Source organism: Glycine max, chromosome 7, assembly GCF_000004515.6.
Source record: "Glycine max cultivar Williams 82 chromosome 7, Glycine_max_v4.0, whole genome shotgun sequence".
NCBI classification, from domain to species: Eukaryota; Viridiplantae; Streptophyta; class Magnoliopsida; order Fabales; family Fabaceae; genus Glycine; species Glycine max.
In genome coordinates, this window is record NC_038243.2 from 38,118,249 (window position 1) to 38,138,672 (window position 20,424).

Genomic DNA, 20,424 nt, shown 5'->3' on the forward strand with positions numbered 1-20,424 from the left:
AGTTAGTTTTTTTTTTTTTTTGACTAGTAATTCTTCAATCAATCTGAATTTTTATTAGATATTACATATATAAAGGTCAGCAAAATGTTGGTGTGAATCGTTAAGGTAAAATTTCAATTCGATTGAGATAAAGTGCAAAATATTTTAATACACAAGTTTTGTCCTACAATTAAAAAAGACTTAAATGTTTTTGTCCCTATAAATATGTTTTTTTTTTAATTTTAGTTCCTTTAAATTCTTTTGTTTGTTTTTAGTTCATGTAAGTGCATGTCTTTTCAATTTAGTTCTTGTAAGATTTTTTGATTTTTTCTTTATTTTTAAGTTTACTTTTTTTATTCATTTTGGTCCTTATAAGCACATATTTATGAAGACTAAAAATAAAAAAAATAAAATCTTAAAGAGACCAAAATTAAAATTGTGTAAACTGACAAGATGAAAAATGAATAAATTTCTTACCAGCATCAAAACTTAAAAAACCCAAATTTACTAAGACTAAAAATGAATAAAAAAACTTAGATGTGATTTGCTTTTTATTTTCTGTTTTTATTTTTTGTTTTCATTTTCTAAAAGTTGTTTTCATTTTCAAAAGATTAGAATTTTAAAAACATGTTTGGTTTGACTTCTTGTTTTCTGCTTTCAAAAAATAAAAACACTGAAAATGTGTTTTCAAAAGAAAATGTATTTTTAGATTTGCTTAAAATTATATTTCTTGTCACCGCATTTTCATTTTACCTAAAATAAGGTTCCTGATTTCAACTGAAAACGAGATTTTATTGTTTTTAGTTTTTTGTTCGTTTGAGAAAAAATATTTTCACTGAAAATGTTTTCAAAAATCCAATCAAACACATTTTCATTACTTTTTTTCTATTTCCAGTAAAAATGAAAACAAAAAATAACCAAACCAAACACCCCCTTACATAAACTAAAATTGAAAAAATTTGAACTTCGGAAGACTAAAAACATTTAAATTTTAAAAATAAGCTTTGAAGTAAATCCAACAAAACTTATTATAAAGAATCACATGAACAAACCATAAAACCCTCATGCCTGATCTTCCATTGTTATTGGTTCGACTAACTTGTATACAATGAATAATATAAGAAACATTCTACCGGAGCACTCATCCTGGGACTGCACTTTCTCCTATATTATCTTACAAATCTATGGCATTCAAATTCCCTATTTAGCAGAAAGAACTAAGAAGGCTAGGATGAGCCATTAAAATTTACTTAAATCTCATGGTTAATACAAAAGAAATAAACCTCAAAAAATAAAAAATAAAGCTAACGTTAGTGCTATATAGAACTATTCACTGTGTAATTGTCATTCTTTCTCTAGTAGTCTCTTTTATTTTTTTAAGCTTCCTCTAGCGTCTCGTTGGTTGGCTCTGCTAAAGCCTAAAACTAGAACAGAACATTGAATGACAAATGATTCAAACAATAGTTTACTAAAATGGTATTCAGTTCTTGTATTTAATTTTTCGTTAAGAAAGATCTTAACGTATGTCTGTCAAAAAATGTTATTACTTTTTCTCTAACACGCTTAGTCAACGAAAAATCCAACACTATTATAATTTTCGCCTGTTAGAATTCATGTAAAGCTCATTCCAGCACTCTGGAACTCTTTTAGTGTCACTTACAAAGTTGACAAGTAAAATACTAAAACATTACTCTGAAAATACAGGATCAAAACTGGCAAAATTGCAAATAACTTAATATGCCATATATGCTTATCTCCCAAACAAACACCTACAGGCTATACTTTCGCCGAAGCAAACAAGATACTTCCATCTACGTATATGATTTAAAATTGGATAATTTTGGAAAGATATTGTAAAGCTAATAACAATATCAGCTCTTGAATCTGATGCTTCTACTGATAGCCGCATTAATTCCAGAGGATTCTCCACCATAAGGAGCAGTCGGCCTCTTGATACTCTGAACTTGCCCCTTGCGGTTCTTAACAGCCTTTTGATGCTTGAGCTGCACATTGGGATAGCAAGATAAAGACAAATGTCAAGCAAGAAAGACACCAGCTAACCAACACAATTTGAGGAGTTTGTTAACCCCAAAGAATAAATGCTTCTAGACAGAGTACCTTGTAATTCTTTCTGGGATTCTTTTTTGCCTTGTTGCGATTGCGGGTTAGTCCCCTATTCTTCTCAATCTACAGCATATTGGCAACAAGGTAAATGCTTGCAATTTTGTAAGAAATGATGAACAATTCAATTGAAAACCATAGTAGATTGAGCAAGAACCTGAGAAGAAATATGGCGCTTTCCTTCTACAATCTCTGGCAATGAAGAGACTGAAGTGTTCCTGCAACAGCAATCAATCTTTATTACCAAATTGAAGATGGTCGCAACAATAAAATTGAAATAGCCAAGTCATATTAAAGCATAATATATCCAGAACAAGTTACAAAAGAGCCAAAAGGCTAACAAAACTTCACCTTGAGTAAGTCTCAGCTTTTGCTGCAAGTTTTGCAGCTCGCAGTTGTTCCACTTGTTTGTAAAATTCATTTTCTGAGTCCCCACTTCCACCGTCATCCTCTTCATCGGTAACCTCATTAGGTCCAAGATCAGTCATCTGATCATCACCATCATCATCCTCAGTCCTAATTCCAGCACCAGCCAACACCCGAAGCTCGTGTTTCCTTCGCCTTTCACCAATATCATCTCTCTTTGGTAAATCATCATCACCAGAAACCACCTTACTCAAAAAAAGGATCAGTTAGATGTTTCAAAAGCAGGTGATATAAAGAGTGAATATTTTGTAGCCTAAAACAATGGAAAGATTTTATTTCTTTTGCATCATGAATAGCACAAACTGCAGATACTGTACAACCTTTTACACAAACAAAATGAACTAACATTGGCAGCAGGCCGGGCCATAGCTCAATAGTCAATCTAGAAGGGAGAAAGAGGGAAACTATTTCAAAAGTAGTGGGGCCCACTAGTACTATTTCTCACCTATTTCTACTCATCTCTTCTCTATTTCTCTTCAACCAAAACCTTTACTTTTCACTTTATTCCTCCCCTATTTCCACTCCCTTTTTATTTGCATCTACACTATTTCTCTCCTCTCTACCAAACAGGGCATAAGGGATCCAAGTCCTTCCATACAGTGGTTAAAATGACATTTTAAAGTAGCCTACAATGTGCACGCCACTATGAATTGCAAAGGGAATCAGACATCAAATTCATCGTGCAAAACTTTGAAGTTCAGTACCTTGGGCTTCTTCATATTTGCATTAAGGAATTGTGAAACTTGTTTTGAGCCATAACCATTAATCAATCTAGCTTCCCCATTGGCATCCATGGTATCATCATTAAAATCATCATATGTTTCGAGCTGGCTGTGAAATTTGTAAGTGGCTAATAAGTTCCAACATGCTTGAAACAAGTAGTGTAAAGGATAGAAGAGTGAAGCTATACCCATTAACTGGTCTCAAACGCTTTAATGCATTACTAGGCTTTGGAGCAATGGAGCTGTACAGACCCTTGTTTTTCAGTTTTTCCTCGAGGGAAGCTCTAACTTTTAGCATTTCCAAACTCTGTGCGCCAATGTGATCCTTCTGCCATGTTAAGGTTTATTTCAGTCAAATTAATAACCTTTTACACCAACAAAAATAAATCAAATATAAAGGTACACTCCCAGTATACTATATTGAGATTCAATAGAAACAAAGTAAAAGTAAAAAAGCATCACATGCCATGATCTATAATTTACCTGAGGTTTAACTTTTCTTGTTTTCTGTACACCATCCTTTGAGGATTCCAATTCTTGTATCTCAACTTGCTTGTTAGGCTGCATCAGTACATAAAAAAATGTTGACCATTGAGGACATTTTCTAAGGTTGCCATTTGGATGACAGATAAATATAAAAGCCAAGATTAACAAGTGATGAATACCACCACTGTTTCTTCTGTTGATTTGGCAGAGACAAGAGGCTGCTCTTGGTTTTTAACGATAGAATCATTTGTCGTTGGAGCGTTCTCAATATCTGAATTTAGTACTGTTTCTAACCCATTATTTTCTTTAAGAATGTCCTCAAGTTCAAATGGAAGTTTTGTGTCAAGTTGTTTTATCTGTTGAGAGAGGCACACATTAAAAAATTGCAAAAACCAAGGAAAACAAACTTCATCTCAAATCCAATATTTGTGTGCAATTGCACATCAATGGTGTAAATGTCAGCAGATAACTATGCACAGTTGATGACATCATGTTAGAGAGTTCATATTTCATACATTAATCTAGCATGAATTATACCAGTTTGTATACTGTGTAAGCAAGGCTACCAATATAGGTGTATGCAATATAATAAATCATCCAATATAAGCATACATATTTCCAATAAAGTTAGTTGAAACACTGATTATCTAACAAAACAGGACTAATGAAGCAATGTCATTGGCATATATTTTTACCCTTACATCTACTTCCAGGTTATTGCATTAATGGACAATCCTGTATACAAGAAAGCTAAGGCATGAATAAGTGATATTGGGGCTCTCCATCCGGCCAAAGCTCTTTATGTCACTATGCTAACCATATTCATAAGACAAATGATTTTGGAAACTAGATCCTTATAGTCACAGATATTTAGCTATTTTGAAAATAACAAAACCTGATCCAATAATTTCTTGATCTCTTCAAGGCGAGCTATTATGGGATGATCATGGACTGGCTGCCCTTCAGACTTGAGGAGAAGGAAGAACGTTATTGCTTGGCAATAGGACAGAAAAATAAGCTGCTTCAACTCAAAATAACGCACTTCTCCTTTCATAACTATTTCCCCCTTTTTAACCTTCACAAAAGATAAAAATAATGATAAAATCAAAGGAAAGCCTCTTTAGATATATTATTGATAGATATAAATTGATTGACTCTACTCCTATACAAAATAAGCATTTTTTTTTTATATTTATACAGGCCAAACTCTTTTTACATGGTTTGCATGACCATGGATCAGGGAAAAAAGAAAAACCACAAGAGGAACAACCTTGCTTAAAAATGGGTTAATTTCACATTCGAGTTGTCTGTGCACCTCATTTAGTTCTGACAACCAATCAACTAATTCTGGAGCAGACCTGCAAGGAGAAGATAGTCACTAGTCAAGAAGAAGCATAGGACAATGACAGCATTGACATAGACTTAAGATAAAGACAACATCCTAACCTATATAAAACATTCTTTTCTAATGTCAGATATTAAGCTAAAGCAATGCATGAAAAGGTAACATCATAATTTATAACTCATAATCAATAGGCTTAAAGATAAAGACAACATCCTAACCTGTATAAAGCATTCATTTGCTCCTCCTTTGACAAAGCATTCAGTTCATCAACAGTGAAAATTATATCTCTATCCAGTGATTTTATTGCTTCGTTTCCTTTATCAGACACATCCTGTAAAGATATACAAGTTTACTACAAGTTTGATGACAGATACCATACCTCTATACCTCAAAATATATGCCTTCACCATATGTTGAATTTCCCTATTATTCCTTCCACCATTATGTTTTTCCTCTAGTAATATGGAAATTGACCACACTTGGCAATGAACCAATGAGATAATCAGCAGCACTAACCTTCAAAGTTAATTTTTCGTTATCTTTGTCTTCACTTATATCCACAAGGTCATAGTCTTCCATTGTTAAGGATTTTGCCTTCTCCCTTTGTATTTGTAATGCCAATTCTTCCTCTTCTTTTGGGGCCTCATCATCACTTGATTGTATCTTAAACCAAAATTTTACAATTACTTAACAGAAACAATAAAATGCACCAGAAAAATCTACAAATTAATGGTTTACATATGGAAACATTTTTTTTTTCATGTGTACTCACCTCAAAATTTCGATTCTCAGCACCGTGTGAGAATTTTTTCCCACCTAATGTAAGTTTATAATCTTCCTCATCTTCCTCATCATCAACATCATGCATTTCATCATCTCCTCCACCAAACTTTGCCCGTAAATATTTCCTTTGCCTAATCACTAAGCACAGCATATACATAGGTTTAGTGAAACTACATCTCTTGAATAAATTACACTTCAAAAATTTGCACAAGTAACAAAGGCATATTTTAGGAAGATTTTTTTTCATAAGCCTAAACTATAAATACATGCTTAAAAACTGAGAATTTCAACAAACACAGCAGGAATGCATAATGTACAATACGATTTAGCTAAATTTTTGTCACCAACATGGGAACATATGATTCCATTTATTTCTATAAATTATCTACAACTATTTAAGTCCAAGTTTTCACTAATTTTTGCTTGATTTAAGACTAACTAACCATTTTCAAACCAGCCATAAGGTTTGATAAAAACAGATTCATTATAGACTGTGCTATGTACAAAAATATATACTAACAAATGGAAGACTTGTAAATTTGTGTCGTTCTAGTTGCTATTTCAAAAACAAGTATAAAGATTAATGATAACCTTGAAGTTATTTAAGGTCAACTGCATATGGCTGAATAAACATCAATAGAAGTTGTAACAAAAAAGGACCGTTTAACATTCAGATTTCAAAAATACCAGTATATCTATCCATTCAGGAAATGGAGCAAAGTACACAGAAGAGCATGCATTGTGATTCAATATCATGGTACAGCAGTCTCTTTGACTACAGCACTTGGATAGGAATGATACATTTGCATAAAAAAGATATATACACTTTGTCTTGACTAATAACCTCAATTATATATGTATATCTATCTATATCAAATATAAAATATCATACTTACTCTTCGCCACATCGTCATCCCCATCATCATCATCATCATCTTCGTCATCCTCATCCTCATCCTCATCTTCATCAACATCCTTCAACAGATATTTGTAAGAAAAAAAAATGAGACAAAATATACAAATGAAATAAAAATTGTCATCAACAGTCCTGTTCCAATTGTCAAGCAAACAAATTAAACATAAAGATTTAATGTTTCAAGTTTCATTGAGTCAAACAAAAGGATTTACAATATTAAAAAAAAAAAGCAATGAATGAGCTTATAAGTTATAGTAACCAAAACCTGAACATCAAAAATAGGGAGCTCCTCGTCTTCCGATTCTTCAGCATCATCATTAATGTCAAGGGGGACAATGTCCCTCTGCTTATGAACTGCAAAACCCAAAGCATCACACAAGTGAGTAACCAGCAAGCAAAAATCATAAGAATCAAAAGTATAACAAATCAAAATGCTGGTCACAGTAAAAAAAAAATCACATAAATAATTATAACTGGAGGGAAAAGAAAAGAATAATAAAAAGGAAGAAAATAGATTTACAGGCATCAATTTCGTCGTCCATGTCGTCACTGGAATAAGCAGCATGACGAGAACTTGTTTTACTTTTAGAGCTTTTGGTATCTTTCTTCTGATAATTTGTACTTCTTTTCTTCCCCATCCTGTGTTCTCTGTTCTTCACCACCAAACCCTAGAACTGCACCTTTGTCTCTTCACACTCACGAGTCTCGCACCAGTGCAGTGAGGGCGCGAAAGGTGAGGGTTTAAGGCCAGAGAATGGGAAAACCTAGCAGGGATGCGAATTAAGAAAAAGAGAAAAGAAAAAAGAGGTGGACAATTACCTAACGCACCCCATTTTGTGCTTGGTGCACCCCATCAGAAATAATAAAGCACTTGAGTGGACTCTTTTACCCTTTATTAATTTTAGCCTGAACCCCAACATCTCTAACTTTCATTGTTCCAGCGCTTTTGCCTTCTCCCCTATTCTCTTTTAAGCTTCTTTCTTACTCTCCCATCCTCCCAGCGTCGCCACGCTCCTAATTTTTGTTGATCCCATTGCCACTGCACCCTATTCTCCCTTGTCTGGTTTGCACATCGTGCCCCCACAACTTTCGCTGTATAAATTTAAAATTCTTACCTATATTATGGATTGATCAATCCGTAAAAGCATATACATTGCAGATTGTTGAATCTGTAATCAATAGTATTAATAAAACTATTCAACAACCACTTACTCATCCATGTGTCACCACCTAACTCCTTTGCCATGTGTTATACTGTTATAGTTTCCTATACTATGGCCTCACTTATTTTTAAATTTTTGTACTTTCTTTTACTATACTTTCTCTCCTGTTTTATCACCATGCAAATATACAAATACCGTAGCAAAAACAATTTTTTCCTGTCACTTCCAACAAGCTTTGGTACAACTTTATTTTAAAAAATTAAAAAGAAAACTTATAAAATTAATCAACAATATTTTTGTTACTTCTATCTATTACTCACTTTCTATTTCTTACTCTTTAAAAACCCTGCAATTGTAGGGTTCTCATTCTAGTTGTATTAATAACATCACAGAATAACTAATCCATAATGCGATCAATACAATTATGGATTGTGAAATCCAAAAATCCATAGTGCATATGTTGTTACAAATTGCTGAATATGAAATGCAATTTTTGATATTATGAATTTCACAATTAGTAATACGAAAAATACATTATGGATTCAACAATTCATAACAACATATACATTACAGATTGCATAGTCCATAATGAATCACTTCATTCGACCTTTCCTTCTTCACAATCCATAATACACTCCAGAATTTGCATCTAAACCCCTCACCTTGTTTTATTGCCTCTCCTTACACTCATGTGTTGCACACTTCACTTGAAGACTCTCTCTGGTGGCAACATGCGCAAAGGAAAGAGGGGTGCGTAGATCTAGATGGTGACAAGGTGACAGCATGCGCAAATTTGGGTGGTGCGAGGTGTGTGGGCGAATCTGGGTGGTGTTGGGTGGCGGCACATGTGGAGGAAATATGTGAGAGCGGTAGCAAATCAAGACAAACTCTGAATACTCGATATGACCTCAAAATAAGAAGGGTCAAACGGGGGTAGTGGTGATGGTTTAGGGAGGAGGAGGGAGAGAGGAAGAGGGGCAAAAAAGGGGTATTAGAAAGTTTTAAGGTGCTTCAAGCAAAACATGGATGTGTTTAGTAATTGCCGAAGAGGTGCAAATATAATGGGCCACCCACTGTTTGGGCCCAGACCATCCCAAAATTGATATATTTGATATTTAGCACCCGGTTCCGACACAGGAACAGCACAAGGTTCGTTTCTCTTCCATTTCTCTCGCGGTCTCTCTTCTTCCATGCCGTGACTTGCTTCAACGTCTATCTGTGACTGTCACTGCTATAGCAACAAACCTCACACAAATGGCGTGTTGCTATAAGTACCATAACCTATTTCTCCACTCTCATTTCTTGTTGAGAAAGCTTCCGTTCCCGCGCCACGTCAACGCCACGAGTTTCTCTCGCAATCTTCGAACCCCGTGGCTGCTTCGTTCTTCGCGCGCGCCACTCTCTAAGGTAACACACTCACCTATTATATATTATCATTACACGCTGCACTGTGCTGTGTTTTCATTCTGTTGAAATTTCTCTTTCTCTTTCCTTTTTTTTTGGTTTGCTTTTATCGTTAGGGCTATTGTAGTGCTACTTCAGAATCGCCGGGAGCTGTTCCCGCGACTCCGCCAACCGCCGCGGCGACGTTGGTTCCCGGCGCCGGAATCGGAACCGCTCGGGCGATGCAGTTAGGTTCTGCTGTCAATGCGGAACGTGTGACGAACAGCGATCCTTTGAATGGCAGAGTGATGATCATTGACGGTACTTCGATTATTCACCGCGCGTACTACAAGCTTTTAGGCACGTTTCGTTTTCTTTACTCGTTTTAGTTCACGCTGAATTAGAATTGTGTTGTTCACTTCCTTTTCTAGGGCGTGGTGAGTGTTTTATGGACCACCAGCTACATCGTTATCTTATCCAATGGCTTTTTAAACTTGTTATGTTGGCTTCGTTTCCTCTGAACTATTATTAAGTGAACCCTGAATTCGTGAGGCCTTGTCATGATAGTCTCTTTGGAATTAGAAAAATGTCAAATAAATCTTTGAAATTAAAACTGCTGCCCTAAAATTATTATTGACAGTAGTTTTAATTTCTAGGATTTATTTGACAATTTTTTATTCCAGAGACTACTATGATAGCGTCTTACAAATTCAGGCACTAAAAGGAGGCTCTACTTGAATTATCTTCTATTTGGAGTGTATTTGCTATGTTGCTATAGGTTTTGAAGAAGAGGATTTTAATTGTGCCACGTGTTCAATAAAACTTGTACAGTATGCTTTATTGTGTAAATTTTGCTGTTTGATAAAATTAAAAGTTGTTTTGGATAATTGGCTTTCTGTTGTTCGCTCTTTGTTTTTTATTTTTTTTTTCATTTTTTGATTTGGGGTTTTGTTTGAGGAGTGTAGCTGATTGTTGTTAATCTTTTTCATGGTGTGATAGCAAAGTTGCACCATGGCCATCTAACACATGCTGATGGAAATGGAGATTGGGTTTTAATGATGTTTACGGCACTATCGCTTGTAAGTTATCTGTATAGACGTGTATGTAGATGTTTGATTTTTTTTATTTTTTATTTTCTCATTTTAATTTGTAGAATTCATAAACTTTTTATGCTCCTGGCATCATTTGTTTGTCATCTTGGTGATTTGTTTCTTTCTTGTTTCTACATTGGTATCTGAACAATAAAGCTATAGATGAAGGAATTTTGCCGCTCAACAAGATTACTCTTGAGTTTTATGGAAAAATATGAACAACTAATTTTAATACCCATTGAAAAAAAATACTTTGGGATAGACAATGAAATATAAGATAGTTTGAAGAGCAATTGTTCCAAGCACGGAAAGGTAAAGGGTATTGGCTTGCAGTTTCTTGGGGTAAGCTGATCAGTGTGTTTAGAGTATAAGATTAACTTGTTAAGTCGAATTGCTAGTTTTTTTATTTTTTATTTTTAGTATGCCTATAAGTATGATCTCTTACATTCTTATATTATTGTCACCTGACTTACATTTATTGTCGTGTGGGCATTATTGTTGTACTATAATATAAATATAAGCGCCTTTATAATCATTTGTCTAATTAAATAATGCTGTTTGTTGTGTCAGCAAGTGCAAACACATGGTCTTATAAGAGCTATAATTTAAACTTTTCTGCAGCATTTTTCACTTGTCTTCTTGATTAATCTTATAGACTTAATGAGCAATAATTTTAATTTGCACTGAAGAAACTTTGTAGTGGCATTTTCTTAATCAACAAAGAAGAAAAATAATGCAGATTTCTTGGAAGTTATTCAAATTGAACCACAATTTTTTTTAATTGACAATGCAGTATTATATAATGATTTTAATTGCGGTTTAATAATGAACACACATATAAGTTTCATTTTGTTTAACTGATTTGTTGTTTTTATCTTCTAGTTATTCTTGGTTATCTTTCTTGCAGATAATTGATGTTTTGGAATTTATCCCTTCCCATGTGGTGGTAAGTTATTTATGTTATAAAGCATGTATTTCCATACAAAATTTCATTGTCACTATTTTTTTCCTATTATTTTAATCTTATTCTTTTTGTCGTGTTTACAATCAGTTAATCTTTTGGTTTCTTTTGCATGCAGGTAGTGTTTGACCATGATGGTGAGTGACTACCTCTATATTTGCTTGTATGTTTTTCTAATTTTTTCCTCTGATATCCTCTATGCTAAAAAAGTAAACTTTTTTTTAATCATTGTGATACTTCTTTTCTCTACTATTTTACTTTTTTTGGGTGTATGCAGTATGATTACATTGATGATCAATTATGAAATTAGTTTTGATGCAGCATTTTGCTGTGCTCCTTATGTTTTGATTGAGATAGTATTGGTTTCCTTGACTGAATTTGGATTGCTCTATTTACAAAAGGATATAAGAGAAATTCTATTGACTCCAATGACAATAAAAATGCTGGGAGGCAAAACATGGAATACAAGGATAGCATGATGGGCATAATGGATGAAGCCCTAAATTAGAAATGTAGTGTGAATGAAACAGAAGAATGGACACCTACATAACTTTGGTACTGTTTGTGTGGTCTTAAACTTTAGGAGATCTGTTCAGTTTGGTCTGCATTTTCAAATGATTCCTCCGTAAGAAAATTGAATTCATATTACATCGACTTGTGAAATTAATGAGAAGCTTTTTTTTAAAAAAAGGAAATAGAAAAGGAATGTGTCAAACTGGTTATACAAATAAAAATAATGTTGTTATTTTTTATATTGTTAAGTTTGATTAAAACTGTGCATCTTTTCAGTCTGTATTCCAGATTGGCCTTGAAGAATTCTTTTTGTCATAATATTTAACCTTAAAGTATCCTCTGCTAGCAATATTGGTCATACACTATTTACATTTGTGCAATGGGGTACGAAGTTTTTATTTAACCTTAAAGTATCCTCTGCTAGCAATATTGGTCATACACTATTTACATTTGTTTTCTATGAAGTATATAAGGTTTCCTGTTGAGCATAAGACTAAAACATCCTTGTGCTACCTGCCTCACTAAAACATGGAATATAGACTTATGCCATTGCTCTATTTCTGCTGGACTACCTTTGCAGTTCCTGCCAAAGTATTAGCCTTTTGTTTTAACATGACAATAGGAATTATGTAGTGAGATGGAGTTGAATGCTTTCATATTTTTGCAATCTTCTTGAGTTTCTGTTTTGGCATATCTTGTACTAATGGATTCATATCATGGTTTACCATAATCATAAATAAAAGATCAAATATAACAGATTAGAAGTAATTTGATGTCTAATCGTTAGCATTTAAGGAAAACAGCATCTTATCTTGTACTAATGGATTACCATAATCATAAATGAAACAACAAATATAACAGAAATTAGAAGTAATTTGATGTCTAATCATTAGCATTTTAGGAAATAGCAGCCTTTAGTTTGATCAGAAACTGTAGAGAAAGGAAGATTTTTGCACCTGGAAAGCATAAATAGATAAATAAACAATAAAGTAGTATTTGCTGCATGGTTTCCCACCAAATTCTTGCACTGATAATCTAGGATGTTGTATTTAGGTGGAACCTATCATGATCTGTGAAGACAGTAACATAGGAGGAAACTATGTTCAGTCATGTACAAATTGCTTCTCGAAGCTGTTGATGTACTTTAGTTTCTGGGCATATTAAGGATTTGAAACATATCATTTTGCGTCTCTTTCTTCCTAGCAGCTAACTTCATTTCTCAGGTTCATTGGCTTGTAAAGCCGCTCTCAAACACAATTTTAATAGAGAAAACCTTTTCATTTCAGGAATTCCTATTGGTCATACATATAATTCATCAAAAGAAAGTTTTACTGCAAAAGGTATGTTTTTTTGAGTTTCAGTATTTGCATGATGAAGTTGGAATATGAGAACAGTGTCAGGATTTGAATCTCATTCTTTTGTGGTTATATACAGGCAAGAGTGGAGTGGAGTGGAGTGCTTAATTTCTTTTAAAAAAATAATCTTTCTATGCATTTTTTTTCTTAAATTATTTGGCTTCCACAAATAAAGTGCTCTTTTACTTTGTCCACCCATCCCAAGTAAAACTCCTCTAGCTCCTAAACTCTCTATATAGGTACCCTTTCACATTCATATGTCTGGATTTCATTCAGATGATGCACTTTTGTCATCATAAGGATGGAGGTAATCCAGATAATGATCTCAACTGTTTTGGGAACTTGTCAAGAAAGTTAGGCTCTAGATTTTGGAGAATATAATGCTTTGGCTATATTTCTAAGCCAAATTAAAAAAAAAATCTAGCTTTTTCCCTCTATGTTGGGTTGGCTAAATGGATCAAATGACACCATAGTGTTCTAGACTTCTAGTGTGAATCATCAATCATGTCCATAGACAAAACATTCAGTATATTCTTTTGTTTGCCTTTTACTGCCCAACACTTAGTCTTTACAGTGTTGCGGGTCTTATAGTTATAGTCGTAAATTTTTTCCTTAAGCTTGAGTGGTACATACCTTTTTGTTGCAAATAACACTCAAGGCACTCCTCTTCATTCACCCTGCTTGCATCCTATGGTTTACATTTCTCTCTATTTCTGTCTTTTGTTTAATGGATCCATGGTACTTGAACCATGAGATTTCTGTTGAGGTATGGTCTCTAACTTTTACCTCTAATCCAGGATTGGTGCGCCTTTGCTAAATTTACATTACATGCTTCTACTTAAACAAGAGCCATGTGCTTCCAAAACCCACCTCCACGTCAAGAACATCTCATTGATCTCCCTGTCAACTCTCCACCTAGGACTATATCATCTGCCAAAAAACATGCATCATGGCACTGCTCTTGAATATGCTCTTTAGTAGTAGTACAAAGATAGGGGCTCAATGTTTACCCTTGATGCAGTCCTATAGTTATTGGAAAATCTATTGTTATTTGTGACCTTAACTTATACCAGTTGTGATCCCCTCGTACATAGCCTTGTTTGCTCAAACTAGGCAATATGAAGTCCTTTCTTCTCTAGGTCCCTCCCCAATACATCTCTTGGCACCTTATCTTTCACCTTTTCCATATCAATGAAGACCGGATGTTTGTCTTCCTGGGCTGTTGTAAGCCAAATTAAATATAAATATGTACTTCCTGGATTGTTCTGTTGCATCTTTATATTCCTTTCTCATGCTTCATTTGGGGACCATAATATCTATCTGCTTATAATCGTAGGCTGTAATAATGTGGTTCTGCATGGCCCTGATCTTTTATTCTGTTCATATTTGTCTCACTTTGATTTTGATGGGGCTTCAATTCAAATCCTACTCGTCTACTTGGGTAGTTAATATTTACGTCTTACTGTGTTTTTAGAATGACTAACTGATTAATTTCCCTATTTAAGTAAGTTTTACCTGTATTCGTTGATCATGTCTTACTTCAACACTTTGCATTACAGCTTCATTATGTTATGTATCTTAATTTCATGTGCACTTTATTTGAAGGCCAGAATTTTCGGCACAATCTATACCCTGCATACAAGAGCAACCGTCCTCCAACTCCTGATACCATTGTTCAGGGACTTCAATACTTCAAAGCATCCATCAAGGCTATGTCCATAAAAATCATCGAGGCAAGTATAAGTTGTGGATTTATATTGGTTACAGATTTTAAGGGTGTAATATAATATTATTGATACAAATTCATTCAATGATACTATGATAGGTTCCAGGTGTAGAGGCAGATGATGTGATTGGAACATTAGCCTTAAGGAGTGTTGATGCTGGGTACAAGGTGATCTCCTTAATGAATTTGAATATTACTCTGATGCACATTTTCAGATTTGAGGAAATATTGTTCTCTTCAAGTCTTGACCAAATGAAAGTGTACAATTATGAGAGTACATGCAAAACCTCTCTCTGTACTGCAAGCATTGTTATTTATATAATTGTGTTATTCAGTTTAATAACAGTGTTATTGTTAAGATCCCACATCAGCTAGGTATATGGTCAAAATATTCCATATAATTATAGCCCATGTGAGCTAGCTTTTTGGTTTGAATTTAAGCCCAATCTGTATTCTGTTCCCAATGCAATTGCCCCCATAACTGGTAATGTGCATCCATCCCTGGTCCTAGGTGTGAGAGTGGAGATCCCATGACCATGTATGTGGCCAAAAATACATAATGACTAGGGCAATCCTTTCCCCTTGAGTAAGCTTTTGGGGTTTAGTTAAGTCGCAATTCATTCTTGATTCTAGTAGTTTTGTAAATATGCATTTATTAATCAATTGAAATGTTAAATCTTCTGGGTTTTAAACAAGATAATTACATTGTTTCATAAGTATCAATGTCATTTTAGTTAAATTGAATGGGAGTAGAAAGGACAAGTAGTGATATGGAAGCTTTGATAAGGAAGGTTAAAATTTGCATAGCTGAATAGTTGTGCAATCGAATTACTTTTGACTACCTTCCTGTGGTTTGACAGTTGAAGATTTTCCTTGTCCTCTTTTGTCAATTGCCTCCTCCTGGTAGTAATTATTATTTAGTATTGGTGAAAATACCATTGATTTTCTGTTTTGTTTGATATGTATATTTGTTAGTCTGTTGATGATATTGAAATTTCTGCCAATGTTTATTATGGTTTTTTCATGCTAATTACTAGTGTGATTGATAAGACTTGATTGAATTATGATGGGGCTATTTTGCTTGAATAAAATTATAAATAACTTGATATTTATGCTTTCTTTATGGAAATGACTTCAATGGCATTGCTAAGTCAATGCTACAAATGTTTGTCTTATCTTGATGATAGGTACGAGTTGTCTCCCCCGACAAAGATTTTTTTCAGATTTTATCTCCTTCGCTGCGTCTCCTTCGAATTGCTCCACGTGGTGATCAGTTAGTATCAGACATAATTTCCGCTTTTATGTCTTGTGCTGGCTAATGATACAGTGCCATAATTGATATGATAGCACTTTATTTCTGACTTTAATATAATGAGAAATAATCAAATAAACATTTTTTTACCTTTTTTTTCCTTCTCACTTATCCTTTTATACATGGATAATCACATCACCAGAGGAAAACAATTGAAAAAGAGATTCATTTTTTACATTTGAACTCCCTGCTATTTTAGAGTGTGGACCATTATACCTTATTGGCGATGTAAATATTATGCTAACACATGTTGCTCTATCTCTTAGTATTGCTTATTGAGTGCTGCATGAACTTCTTTCATAAACTAATAGTGAAAAAACTGTATTACATGGAACAATACTGGTGTTGCATGCTTGATAACAATTCAATAATATGCTTCTTCATAAATCAAATTGAAACAAAGTGCAACAAGGCTGCCACAGAAAGATTTTCAAAATTTAATAGCCTTATAATATTTATAATAACAATAATTATTATTATTTACAGTTGCAATTTACAAAGTAGTTTATTCTTATGTTTTTGGACTTGTCGAGAATCAGTAGGATTATTCTGTAATAAATGTAGATTATAGGCACATAATATTTGATTAAGAGGAAACCAAATATCCTCCATTTATTTGTAACTTTTTGCAATAAGCCTATGTAATCTCTCATTTGTGTTGTATTCTGACCCATGGTTTACAGTCACAATATGCCTCTGTCCTTTCATTTCAATAAGACTGTTTCTATTTTTTTGATACATTGGACTGTTTCTATTTTTTTCAACAGGATGGTTTCATTTGGAGTTGAGGATTTTGAAGAGAGATATGGAGGTCTGAAACCATCCCAGTTTGCAGATATGATCGCACTTACTGGTGATAGATCTGATAATATTCCAGGTTATTTTGTGCTCCTCCATTTCAAATGTTATTTGCTGAAACATGAGAAATGAAATAGAAAAGGGTTATTAAGAATCTGAGAAGCTTTTCAAATTTGTCGATATGCATAATTTCTTATTAGTCACCTATGAAATCAATGGGTTTAAGACCTGTTGGAATTAGAATTATTATTTTAGTATTTAGTCTTGTGTCAGGATTTAGTTCTTTAGTTGTACTGGTATTAGGTCAGTGATTTATTACCACATCATAACATCAGAATCTCATTATTAAAATGTGTCTTCCCTTCTTTCTTTTCTATCTTTTCTCCTTAATTTCAACAAGACCAATATCCTACATCATTGTAGAAAGTCACTTATTAAATATGATAACATTAATTCATTCTGTTGCAGAAGGAATCCCATCCTCGGGCCATTCTTATATTTGGAAGGAGTCCCATCTTAGTGTTGGAATCACCATTCTATGTATTTTTATGTGACAAACTATTGAATCATCATTTCCTTAGAATGATCCTGTACTAAGCATGCTCTTAGGGGTTAAGTTATATAAGCTTCTGAAATTTTAACAAATATTTAATACTTTTAATACTTTATAAATGCAGGAGTTCATGGAATTGGAGATGTTCATGCTGTGCAATTAATCAGTAGATTTGGTGAGGTTTATTAACTTTCTCTTTCTTTTTCCAAAAGGTTACATTGTGTTAAGTTGAGGATTCTCATCTAGTGTTGGATTCATTGGTAAAACATATTCTGGCATCGTGAGAATTCAATATTCATCAAGTGCCATGGTCTGTGATTTGACTTTTACAAACTTAACTATGAGAGTCTGTCTTCCTATCTAATAAGAGCTGGCATTTTTATTTGCTTATGCCCAAATCAAGAATCTAAGGAGACATGGTAAGGGAAAACAAAATGTGAGTGATAATAGATTTGTTAGGCACCCCCTATGCTGGACCATGGGAGGAAGGTGAGGGAGGGAAAGAGGGGTTTTCACCATACTTATTACTGAATTCTTAAATAGCAGGTAGAGAAAGTAGACATAGCAAAAGTGAGGTCTCTCTTGGGTTGATAAAATGCACAGGGAAAGGAGAGAGGTTGGACAAGAATTTGGTGAGGTTTGGGCTGGAGTTCCCTGCCATGTGCTATGCTATCTGTATTTTCTTTTCCTGTGAGAGTCAGAGGTTCTGCACCGAGTTATCATTGGAATTACTTCTTTCTGTAATGAAATACCTGGGTTCTTATCATAATTCCTTTGCTGTATCCTTTTCAAGTGTTTGGTTTGGCTGGAAAATCACAAATTGACAGTACCTTACTACCTTTATTGCACTGTCCAGAAAAAGACAGTGCAAGTTTATTGACTTAATTAGTTTATAATGCTGCAGATATAACAGTCCTTTCTTTGATTGTTTTCCCTTGTCAGTTTGGTTCTTGTTCTACTTATTGAGTGTTTTAAAAACTATTTGAATTACTTTTAAGTTTTATCGCTTGGGTGCTTGGTTGGCATCTGATAGTATAGTCATCCAAATAATTTAACTTTCTTGAACACACTGGAAAAGATTTTTGTTTGCAGCTACTTGGTCTTGTACCTTGAATATTTTTTAATTTATGTATGGTTGTAAGCATATTTCTTCACCTATATGAGCAGGCACATTGGAGAGGTTGTTGGATTCTGTGGATCAAATTAAAGAGGATCGCATTAAAAAGGTATTCCTGATTGATATTATGCTTCGCATGCAAGTTTGCTCACATGATGATTAAAATGTTCTCATTGGAATTTATGTCTAGTTCAACATGATTAGTGAGGTTTCTTGTTGCATTTAGTATCTGAATGTAGGCAGTTCCCTACTTAAAATTATTGTAGCTCACCTTCATATTCTACATTGACACTCAGCACTAATATTGTGCTTACATTTGTGATTTTCCTTCTAGGCCTTGATCGAAAATGCTGAGCAGGCAGTCTTGAGCAAGGAACTGGCAAGCATCTTAATCTCTAATATTTATTTCTCTCCTCTTTTTTCTACTTTTTCTCAGCATCTATTTGTCCTGTTATCTATACAACTTTGTCTTCATGTGTTAGTACTTCAAATTATGACAGGCATTGTTGCGTTCTGATCTTCCATTGTACATGGTACCGCTCGCTATAAGAGATCTCTCGTTTAATAAACCAGAGGTTTGTGGCATTGAAGGCAGTTTAAATTTTCGACTTGTATATTTTTTAATTAGTTTTTAGCATGGTCTTTTCAGTCCAATTACAGAGTTTATTTATTATAAAGCTAATATATCAGTATCAAGTTTTTCTGCCATAACAAGCATAACCCATGTCGCTGTCATAAACTAGCTGGTTGTTGCCATTAATGCTGTGGGTAGTGGAGGGGAGGGGAACCTTGTGATCAAAAGATGTTAAATACAATATTATATCAGTACTACAAATGTTTTAAGGTACCCTATTATGTTTTGACATTGCTCAATGCATGTATTTTAACTGGTAAAAATAAATCGTGTACAGGACAATGGTAGCAAATTCAACAGCCTTTTAACAGCTATCAGTGCATACGCAGAAGGGTTTTCAGCTGATCCTATCATCAGGAGAACAGTTCATTTGTGGGGAAAGTTGGATTCAAGATGAAACTCGTTGAGTCATCAGGTTTTCTTGTATAGAGGGGATTCTTTGAATAGAACATTTCAATACTTGAACAGTACATAACACGAGGGTTTTCAAGTGTATATAGTAAAGCAGAGCGAGTTGTTCTTGTGTGGATATCTATGCATTCCTGAGATGGCTCTGCGATCTTCATTGTTAATTTTTGGTAGTTTGACACAAATTTCCATTTTTGTTAGGTAAAAAGTGCATTAGAGTAAGCACTAGGAAGAACAGAATAGTCGAGTCGTAGTATTTGTCTAGATAGCTGTAGATTTTAGGAAACATGTTGCAGAAATTTGCAGAAAGTGCACTCGTACTAATGCGTTCCTTGGTGAAATATAGAACGAGAAAAGTGACGGAGAAGCTTTTATCTTTTATCTACATCCACATTCTTAGTGTCAAATAACAGAATGATTATGGGATTTAATGCTTTTATTAAGAAACAGTAATTTGGCACATGGTTTTGGAAACGCAATTGGTATTTTTTTAGGATTGATTGGGATGATTGCTTCAGTCTTTGATTTTGAAATGTGGACTTTCGTTCAGCTAAAACCACAAATTATGTGATGTGCGATTGTGAAAGAATAATAATTCAATTGCGTTTAATCATCAAATTAAAATAGTAAAA

At 34.0% G+C, this 20,424-nt stretch overlaps 2 protein-coding genes across 6 annotated transcripts; one reads left to right on the forward strand and one right to left on the reverse strand.

The window, feature by feature from the left end:
• Nucleotides 1-1,546: 1,546 nt before the first annotated feature.
• Nucleotides 1,547-7,552, reverse strand: LOC100792030 (something about silencing protein 10). 4 transcript variants are annotated; one of them, XM_006583800.4, is made up of 16 exons: nt 7,299-7,552; nt 7,044-7,132; nt 6,759-6,837; nt 5,852-6,000; nt 5,596-5,742; nt 5,298-5,410; nt 5,005-5,092; nt 4,630-4,809; nt 3,920-4,090; nt 3,732-3,809; nt 3,437-3,576; nt 3,231-3,357; nt 2,452-2,711; nt 2,258-2,318; nt 2,098-2,166; nt 1,547-1,982 (listed from the first exon to the last, which is right to left on the reverse strand). In XM_006583800.4, the coding sequence occupies exons 1-16, from the start codon at nt 7,414-7,416 to the stop codon at nt 1,851-1,853; spliced, it is 2,001 nt and encodes a 666-aa protein (XP_006583863.2). In that variant the 5' UTR covers nt 7,417-7,552; the 3' UTR covers nt 1,547-1,850. The 4 variants fall into 4 exon arrangements, with proteins under 4 accessions (XP_006583863.2, XP_006583862.2, XP_003528493.2 ...); XM_006583799.4 differs by having other exon boundaries at nt 3,917-4,090; XM_003528445.5 differs by having other exon boundaries at nt 3,914-4,090.
• A 1,499-nt stretch (nt 7,553-9,051) lies between these two features.
• On the forward strand, nt 9,052-20,171 carry LOC100792557 (flap endonuclease Xni). 2 transcript variants are annotated; one of them, XM_003528446.5, is made up of 15 exons: nt 9,052-9,348; nt 9,462-9,684; nt 10,324-10,403; nt 11,323-11,361; nt 11,495-11,513; nt 13,176-13,229; nt 14,850-14,977; nt 15,070-15,138; nt 16,158-16,243; nt 17,050-17,159; nt 17,758-17,808; nt 18,801-18,859; nt 19,085-19,129; nt 19,251-19,325; nt 19,662-20,171. In XM_003528446.5, the coding sequence occupies exons 1-15, from the start codon at nt 9,196-9,198 to the stop codon at nt 19,779-19,781; spliced, it is 1,311 nt and encodes a 436-aa protein (XP_003528494.2). In that variant the 5' UTR covers nt 9,052-9,195; the 3' UTR covers nt 19,782-20,171. The 2 variants fall into 2 exon arrangements, with proteins under 2 accessions (XP_003528494.2, XP_040873298.1); XM_041017364.1 differs by having other exon boundaries at nt 9,211-9,348; nt 9,473-9,684.
• Nucleotides 20,172-20,424: the final 253 nt, after the last annotated feature.